This window comes from Lactuca saligna, chromosome 2 (assembly GCF_052625555.1).
Source record: "Lactuca saligna cultivar CGN05327 chromosome 2, ASM5262555v1, whole genome shotgun sequence".
NCBI classification, from domain to species: Eukaryota; Viridiplantae; Streptophyta; class Magnoliopsida; order Asterales; family Asteraceae; genus Lactuca; species Lactuca saligna.
In genome coordinates, this window is record NC_136418.1 from 26,579,477 (window position 1) to 26,589,830 (window position 10,354).

The 10,354-nt window shown below is 37.7% G+C and overlaps 1 protein-coding gene across 1 annotated transcript; it reads left to right on the forward strand.

Moving 5' to 3' along the window:
* The first annotated feature begins 7,415 nt into the window (after window positions 1-7,415).
* LOC145030812 (putative F-box protein PP2-B12) lies at window positions 7,416-9,511 on the forward strand. Its single transcript, XM_078979233.1, has 3 exons — window positions 7,416-8,022; window positions 8,690-8,808; window positions 8,900-9,511. Exons 1-3 carry the CDS (start codon window positions 7,687-7,689, stop codon window positions 9,390-9,392), a joined length of 948 nt encoding a protein of 315 aa, XP_078835359.1. The 5' UTR covers window positions 7,416-7,686; the 3' UTR covers window positions 9,393-9,511.
* The last annotated feature ends 843 nt before the right edge of the window (window positions 9,512-10,354 follow it).

Here is a 10,354-nt window from a genome sequence, read left to right on the forward strand (position 1 = left end):
AGCCCCGATATCCATTATAAGCCTCGGAATACTCCACAAGGTGCCTGAGAAGCCTGGAAAATTTATCTTTACGGTTTCGAAGCCCGACCCTCGTAGAGCCCGGTTTCTCAATAAAACTCCCGGTTTTATTTGAAACGATCGTATTAGGAAACGAATAGCTGCCCGGTTATCGTTAAATCATGTGAGTGTGTAGTTACTTTCACCTTACACATAGATATGAAGTATTTTACATAAAATGCATGTTGTGTGAATATATATTGTTTGTTTATTTGAGATGGGTGCTGAAGGAATGATTTATACATGTTTTTAAATAATTTAAACTATATATGTATTTTTTATCTACGAAAAATGTTGGGTAAAACATAGGTAGATGAAATAGTGGGTATGATGAAAGGTGAGTTGGATAAAGGAGATTATCAATAATATTGATAATGAGTTGAGGGTGAGTGGTGAAATTTGAGAGAATCACTTACCCAAATTGTTGGCCCCCGTCATTCAGCAGAGTATGGATGACAACCATGGACTATTCTAGACAATCTATGGAACACTAGCAGGCCTGCAACCTGTAGGTGTAATGACCTATATGTTCATTTGCTGTACTCTAAAAACTCATTGACATGTATTGCCGGAGAGAATACCTGAAAATAATACTGTCGATAAATGAGAGCTATGGATTTAGCACATGTTGAATAAACTTTGGTAGCTATGGAATTAGTGCCAATTGTATAAACCCCGGTCACGAGATGACTTTGTGTCTATTCCTTAGGATGAATCCTTAGGAAGGAGTGATAGTTGATTCTTAGGGTAAACCCTTAAGAAATAAATAAAATAATGGGGTTTGGGGTAATTCGGTTGATTGATTGATGTTTAAACATAATAAATTATGTATTGTGGGTTGAAAACCCTATATGCTCACCAGGCTTCCAAGACTAACCCGCTCAGCTGTTTATATTATAGGTAGAGGACCCCGAGCATAGTCGGATGATGATGATGAGTGAATTTTGGATTGTAGGCCAGTAGTTACAAATAATTGCCGTAAGGCTTATAATGTCTTGTTTATGCTTTTGATCTGTATCGGCCCAAGGTTTTGATATAAAAAGGAAATGATATATTTCTTAAAGAAAGGTTTTGACAAACTTTTATCATATTTTGTTTTGGGGACCAATTCCGCAACATCTTTTATAAAGATTTCTCTGATTTGATTTTAAAAAGCATAAATTAAATCAGTCTTTTCTGGCCGAGAAATTAGGGGATGTCACAGTTGGTATCAGAGCATTGGTTTAAGAGAACTAAGAAATTGTAGGATTTCTAGACTTAAACTTAGAATGCTAAGTGATGATTGTGAGATGAGTGTCTACCATAATTTAGACACGAGCACCAGTTTATTTTAGCAAGGATGCCTAAAATGCTTCTATGTGCTAAATGTTTTGTGTTATAGCTATAATGATGCTATTATTTGTTCGGATCTATGGTCTGTTGCCGACCGGATCTGGAAACCTTATATGTGTAGGATTCTAAACGTATGACTACGATATTGGAACTAACATATAAACGTTTCGAAGACTTAACATCTAACGAAAATGAAGATCTAAATTCAGCTACGATTGGTGTATAGATCGAAATGGCGAGTACTCAAAGTGGGTTCGGAAGTGATAATCCACAGCCTAAGCCAATCACGATGACTGGAGTGCAGGCAATGGTACGTACGATGTTAGGTGAACAAATGGAAGAAACAAAACGTTTACTTCAACAAAGTAAGGATGAACTTATTGTGCCAGTACATCAAGCATCTGTTCTTGAGGCAACTATTAGGGTTGCTAAGTCTATTGAGAAAATGATCAATGACACAACCGCCAACAAAGTTGAAGTTGGCAAGAAGAGGAAATTTGAGGGGTCTTCAAGGCCCAACAAGAGCAACATATCCTCAAAGTTTGGCAAAAGAAGAGATAAAGGAAATGGTGCGGGAAGTGCAAAAATAAACACTCTGGGAATTGTGACGGGAAGGTGAAGTGCTTTAAGTGTGGAGAAATAGGGCATTACGCCAATAAGTGTACGATTCCCAAGCACGTGTGCTACGGATGTAAACAAGAAGGCCATATTTCTAAGAATTCTCCGAAGAATAATGAAGTAACAAGGCCAAGTGCACCATCAATGCCAAAGGAATTTCAGGATATCCTTGACGAAGCGATTAATAACACTAGGAAGTAGAAGTCAAGACTTGATACCCGAAGATCAAGTTACAAAGTAGTAATGTGAATAGTAACAAGTAGTTTAGCCTATGAGAGGCATAGTATAGGGTAAACTTGAACCTTTGTGTAATCGTTTCAATGAAATAAAATAAACCCTGGTTTTGTCGTCTGATGAATAAAATGGCTGGTGTGATTTTTGAAGTTGTCCCAATCATCTGGAATTTCCATCAGCAACCAAGTTGAAGTAGAATTGATCATTAAAGATACGTGTGTAAGAAGTCCTAGTAGAGTCTAGGAACATTTTATGATTAATTGGACACATTTGTATGTGTTAAATTGTTTTGTGATTTTAGGACTTGTATGTGTTAAGTTACAAAGTAGTAATGTGAATAGTAACAAGTAGGTGGTGCTGACCCCTCCTGACCACCCTCTCCCGCTCCTGATCCCAAACCGGGTCCTGCCTCGAAACGTCTCGTAATCGCCATTCTGCAATACACCAAGAGATCCTTAGAAACCTCGCATAACCACCCAGAATGACTCTCTAATCAACCACCCAGGGATTGTGACTTCCTTGATACGTGTATGGGTCATGTACTTTCAGTAGTACGGGCCCATACTACCTTCCACACCTACCCATATTTGTCTCAAGTATCATCACAACGCCCCAAGCACTAACGAACATAGAAAGCACTCTATCCTCACTCCTGGAGGAACACTAAAACTCTCATAAAAGGAGACCCTAGGCTAGCAGGCATCACAATCAGGCAACTCTATCATGCGCTTCCTGAAGATTCATAGTCTAACACTAGCATGTTGTTCTAACATATCACATAATAAATAACTTGTATGGTAATTTTGGGGTAACTTACTGGCTCCAGCTGATCGTACCCTCTGCGTCCTCTTTTACTTATTTTTGAAAACCATTTTTAATTTCTCTTTGAAAACTCTCCTTGATTTGAGACTGGATTCACACGAATGTTCCTCCAATTCACTCAAACCAAGGCTCTGATACCAACTTGTAACATCCAAAATTTACAAGCAATTTTAAACTTTTCAAAAACAACCCATTTTCATTAATTCATTACAAAAATGTTTTCAAATTAATTTAATCTCAAAGTATTTCCCAGAACCACATCATAAGTACATAAAACATGAGGAGCGATACGATCACGCCTTCGCCTTGCCACGATCTCCTGAAGTACCTGAAACAATACACTGAAAATTGTAAGCCCGAAAGCTTAGTAAGTTACCCCCAAATACCAACCACATATACCATACACATAACATATCATATCATAAACAGAACAGCCATGCACTTCGGGTCTACTATGTGACTGGTCCGCCGCTCCGGGCCTTCAGTCCACCTGGTCCACCCTTCGAGTCTAGCCATATACATCGAGTCTGCAGTGTGGGTGGTCTGCCCGCGGCGGGCCTTCAACCTTCCTGGTCCACTCTCCGAGTCTACAGTATGATTGGTTCGCCCGTACCGGGCCTTCAGTCGGCCTGGTCCACTCTCCGAGCCTCGACACGTCTAGTCTGCCCTCGTGGGGCCTACAACCTATTCGGACCGCTCGTTGGGCTTTCAGAATATCCGGTCCACCCTGGTATGTTGGCCTACAGTACAAAGCAGGACCCGCCTCAACCCAACCCCAGTCAACCAACCATGTACACATAAACATATAATCATATAGCAATTCATCACTAATCAACTAATCTAGCAGGTCACATACATAACACACTCTAACCAGGATACCGATCTAACTGGTCACTAACGTAACATCATCATATATATCAGGATTCCGACCTTCACCAGGCCTCTAACATATACCATCCTAACTACCAGGATGCAAACATATAGCAAAGCAACAAAAAAACAACTACCTGGATTTCCATCCGATAAAGGGTCGGCCTTGGTGCCTTAGACCCTATCGATATAGTGAGGATAACTCACATCGCAACTGCTGATTGAAGAGATAAGATCACACTGCTCCAACCTCTGACACGAACTCCACCACTGATCAATACCAAATGACTGAACTCAATAAATACCAATAATTACCAAAATACCCTTGGAAGTCAACTGATCAACTCTTGGTCAAAGTCAAAGTCCTCAGTCAAAGTCAACCTTCCCGGCTGACTCTACTCGCCGAGTCAACCCGATGACTCGTCAAGTCCCTATGCTCTGAAAACTTCCCATGACGCAACTCAACTTGCCGAGTCGCCCTAAGAGTCGCCGAGTCCAACAACTCTGAATCCCTTCACGCTCAACTCACCGAGTCATCCCTCGACTCACCGATTCACCGATCAACCAGAAGAGGTTAGGACCCCACGACCAGACTCACCGAGTCCAAGAACACACTCGCCGAGTCCAAGACAATCTTCAATAGACTCTCCGAGTTGTTCTTCTAACTCGTCGAGTCCATTCCCACCTTCATCCAACTCGCCGAGTTCACCCATGGAACTTGCTAAGTCTCTTCAGTTCTCATTCCATACAGAGGCTTTTCAAGCCATGCATGGACTTAAATCTATAGATCCACTCTTCTACAGCCTAGCCCTCACATGAATTTGCAAACTTTACGTGAAACCAAGGAGATATAAGCTCAAAACACTCTAGAGCTAAGGCTAAGGACAAAAGGGCTTCACCAATAACTCTTAAACATGAACTTTATGACATATAGGACCATCACAAGCTTAGATCTGAAGTAGCATCTTCAGATCCAAGCTTCTATCTCGAATTAGATCTCATATCAATCACCATACATATATCCATGAAGAAATAGCTTAAGGAAATGGTTCCTTACCCCTGAAATGAGCCCAACCAACTGTAGATTTCTGATCTCCCCAAGCTTCCTAATACAAGCCTCCAAACCTTCAAACTTCAATACCAAAGATCCTCCTCCAAGCTCTAATTCACTCACAATTGGGTTTCCTCACGAATTACGGTTTTCTGGATTTCAATTACGCAGCAAAGAGGCTGGGGGGAAAACATAAGGTTCCGTATATAGGGTGCAAACCTTGAAAATAGGGTTTCTCATTCCAGCACCGACGCGTCGAGCAGCCGCCGACTCGCCGAGTTGGTCACTAAGCACGTGACCAAAATCACGACTCGACTCGCCGAGTCTATCCATTGACTCACCGAGTCGATCTTCCTTAATTACACCAAGCACCATGAAGTTTGCACTTCTGAACTCGGGGTGTTACATGTATACCATGCATACCTAGTGTGCACCCAACGTACTAACGTTCCCTTCCTTAATAATATTTGTTTTATCGAATAACGATTTAATTTCAGACCTGATGACTCGGGCATTACACTTGAAGACCTTTACTATGAAAGAAGTGGAATTTGCACATTTTATTCATTGTTTTGCTCATCAGTTACGGTTAGCACATGTGTTTGTGGCAATGAATCGCTCTAACATTAATGATTTTTTTAGTTGATTTCCGATTTATTAAACATGATTGGATCTTCTTATAAGCACCAAGAAAACAATAAGAGAGAAACAATCAAGAAAAGGGGTGGAAGTATTAGTTGTAGGTTTCTTTTAATCTATCTATTTGTTTTATGTTAATTTACCTTGTTTTTTCGCTAATATTTGTATGCTATATTCACTTTAATTTTAGGTGACATCCAAAGTGATACATGTTTGAATCAATAAGTTGGTATCAAACGACCTAGTGATACTCGTTGGGGTTTGTATTATGGTTCAGACATAAATATCAAGAGAATATATTCGTCAATTTGTGAAGTACTGAAAGTGATTATTATAAAAGATAGTAGTTGTCAAGACCATAGATCCGAAGAACATTCTTTTAAATTCGTTACGAATATTTGATTTTATATTTTACGTACATTTAATGGTTGATATCTTAGGAATCACAAATGATTTGAACACGACGTCAAAAAAGAGAGACCAAAATATTGTAAATGCCATACATCAAGTGAGGTCCTTTAAAGAAGGACTCAAACAAGTTAGGAATGAAGGTTACAGGAGCTTCTAAACGAGGTTACTTTATTCTACAAAAAATTTGATATTGAGATTTTGAGTATGGAAACTCCATATTATAATGGAAAAGTCGTCGCAAAGATTCAAAGGTTAGCAACTAGAAAGTTTATTTAGTTTCACAACTTTCTTTATTAACTATTAACAAGTACTTATGTTTAACTCAGAGACTAATTAATTGTTTGCTCCACTACAAGGTTAATGTATTTGTTGCGGTCATAGATATGCAGTCTTAGGAGTTCAAAAACCGCTTTAATGTAATAAACATCACATTACTTGTTTCAACCACTTCTTTGTGTCCACGTATTTCTTTTCAAGCATTTAATGTGGAGGAACTACTAAACTTTATCCTAAACGACTTCCCAAAACATGACTTTAGAACACAACAAATCTCCAAAACTATATTGTGGATGTATGTGGAAACAAACGGTTTATAATTTGAAAGGAATTGAAAACTTGACAAAGATGTTCAATGAAACAACAAGCATACTATATATCTATTGATATATCTTCTACTAAAATTAGCATTGATTTTATCTGTTGTGACATCAACCATAGAACGAACGTTTTTAGCGATGAGATTGATAAATAATGATTTGTACATAAGATGGGTGATTAGTGTCATATATTGATAAACATCTACTAGACAATCGTTATCAACCATGCAATTATAGATTATTTTAAAAATATGTGAGGCATGATAAATAATTATATGAGATTTACTAGTACCTTTCATTTTTGATATTATAGTTAGTATATTTGTGTATATTTGTCTTGGATAGTATTAGTGACAATCACACTCGATAAAAACTAATTTTTTTTTATTGATTTTATTAGTTTATCTAGGTGAACACCTATGAGCTTCAAATATTAAAAAAATAAAAAAATAAAAAAATAATGTTAGAAGTCTTATGTTGGCATGTTGGAAGTTGGAACTTAAGTCCTTAGTAAAATAAAAACTTAGTCTTTGAAGAAATACTTCAAACGTCACTTTCTATCTCTTTTAGTATTTTACTTTCATAGGCTATATGAAGTTCTATGTTCCTTCTATTGTAAAAAAAAAAAAAAAAAATCTATATTTTTCTTACCTTCACACACCTAACAACAACAATTATTTAAAAAAAACGCATTCCAAACACCTCTTCGGTTTTTTAAAGCATTTTTGGCATGTCCACATGTTCTCCACGTCACTACAAATAGTGAAAGAAAACCATCCACCTCATCTTCATTCCCTCTCAACCGCTTTTCTCTCTCTCCTTCTCATCTATCGACACCTTTCACTTGCGGATCTCCAACATCAAAAACATAAAGCCCCTTTCTTCTTTCTCTTTTCCACACACACGCTTTTGGTTAATACCCAAAAAAAAACAAAAAAAACTTAAGCGCTAAGCTATCTTACAATCTTTCTACCTTTCTATATCAAAAAAAAAACTTAAGCACACACACAATCTTTATCAACGAAAACCCGTCTATTTCTTGATTTGGGGGCGAAAATGAGAGGTGGGTTTTTGAAGATGGAAAAAGATAAGCACGGAAGCGAAATCCATGGCGGTTTTGTCGGCAATTTCTTTGAATCGTTGCCTGAGGGGTTCGTCGCAAACGCGTTGGCACTCACGACGCCTAGAGATGTTTGTAGATTGTCTTTGGTGTGTTCTATTTTCCGATCTGCGGCGGAATGGGACGCCGTGTGGGAGAACTTTCTGCCGCCGGATTACCAGAAGATTTTGGCGGAGGCGGAAGACGGCGGCGGTTCGGTTAGGTGTGGTTCGAAGAAGGAGATGTATCTTCGTCTTTGCGATCATCCGGTCATCATCGATAGTGGCAACAAGGTTAAATCTTTACTCTTTCTTTATAATTTTATTTATTTTCTAGTAAATCTTTACTAGAACTTGGGAATTCGTAATTCGTAATGATCCACCGACTTTTGATTATTTTATGTCATACAAATTTGATGTTTTTGGTTTTAATCCTTTCTTAATGAAGTGTTTGATTCCATTATCCCTTTGTGTTCCATGATAAAGGAAAACATTTACTAATTTTACTAACTTTTTGATAGAATCTAAATTTGTTTAACTTCTAAAAGTCAAATACAAAGAGAAAGGGATAGATTCAATCATTTTGGCCACAACTTTTTTGCGCTATGTGTTTGCATGTGCTTGTTTCCTGTGTGTGTTGGTTTTACTTATGGTGGGGTTTACATTTGGATGGGTATATGGTGTTCTTTATATAGCCTCTCATCAAGCATCTTCAAAATATTATTAAATGATGGATATTTTTATTATTTTTTTGAACAAGATTTTTTTTTCTATTAGGGAGACATTATAATCAGAAAACTCTAGTCCAATTACACCATGAAAATTATTTTATATGCGAATGATATTTCTATAATTGGTAAAACATTCAAAGTACCATGTTATAGAAATTAAAAAATAAAAAAACATCGGATGCTACAATTAACAAATCAATAAAGTAAGTTTCTATTTTTGTCATGAACAGAGCTTCTCATTGGATAAAAAAACCGGGAAAAAATGCTACATGTTAGCGGCACGAGACCTCTCAATCATATGGGGGAACACTCCACGGTATTGGAGATGGATCTCCGTACCCGATTCAAGGTTATATTTTTTCTCATTTATTTTTCCTTTCACATTTTCATTTTCAGTCCCCCAAAACCAACCTAATTACAATTCTACCCCAAAACCGTAGGTTCACGGACGTTGCCGAATTAATAAGTGTATGTTGGCTCGAAGTCAACGGAAAAGTCAACACTTCCGTTTTATCAACCAACACTAAATATGCATCTTACCTCGTTTATAAATCAACCTCGAAAGCTTACGGTTTCGACTCCCAACCTGCGGAAGTTTCCACTGGAATCCACGGGGTGGAGACTGAAAAGAAGACTGTGTTTCTTGACCCTGAGGCCTCGCAAAGAAGTGAGTATAATGTGGGCCCTGGAAATCGATTAGGGATTTTTGGCCGTTTGATACGGCTCGGAAGTCAGACTCTGACTTCCGGATCGGCCCGTTTGAACGGGCCGAAAATGAGGCGAGATGGGTGGTTGGAGATTGAGTTGGGGGAGTATTTTAATGAGAGAGGGGAAGAGGGGGAGTTGGATATGAGTATGATGGAAGTGAAAGGAGGGAATTGGAAAGGTGGGATTGTGATTCAAGGGATTGAGATAAGGCCAAAAGTGTGTTAGGTTGATTTATAGGTTTTATTATATGGATTGTATGAGTGTTGTTTATGGTTTTGTAGTTGTAAACAAGTTGTAACATATATTAGTGCATGAAAGTCTAGATCTTTGAGCAAATTACCAAATCATCCGTGTGCTATATTTGTTTTAATAGATTTGGGTTATATATCATTCGTATGTTGTCTTTTTGTTTTTGAAACAATTCTCTTGTTTTATTTGTCTTGGAAATAGTAAGTCGATATAAAATAATTATTTTGATTTATCTCCTTATACATTTCATGTGCATACATTAAAATCCGTCTATGCATTAAAATCCTAAATATTCATTCCAATTAAGCGTTAACCAATGATGCCGAAATTGATTCGTGAAAATATCAACTCTTCTGTCGGTGGCATCTACGGTTTTGATTATGGTGTGCTATTTATAGATCTTGCATCATTGGTGTTGAAACTTATGGAAACGACGAATGGGATGGAGTGTATAGAAGTGATGCTATTTTTGAAAATCTCAACGAATTTAATACAATTCCAGTCCAACTGCTTTATAGATTTTGAGAATATTTGATAACAAAATCAAAACACATGTTGGTTTTAATTAAAAGAGGGGCCTAGTCCAACTGCTTTACTTATTAATGCAAAAAACCAATGACACCCAACTCCGATCTTGCCTTCCGCCTAACACCGCCTCCTCCGGCAAATCACATCGGCACCATCAATCACTACCGGAGATAACCACTTTCTATAGGTGGTTGTATCATGGAGTTCTGGAACCATGTTGCTTCATTTCAGCCTTGCAAGTGTCGTATGTGTTGTCGTTTATCATGAGACGTAATTAGATAGGTAACCTGAATTCGATGCTTGCTCAATCTAGTTTGATTTTCACCTGAATAAATCATATTTATTAAGATGCCATAATTTCATATATATTTCCATTTCATCTCACTGTATAAATTGATGACAAAAAATCA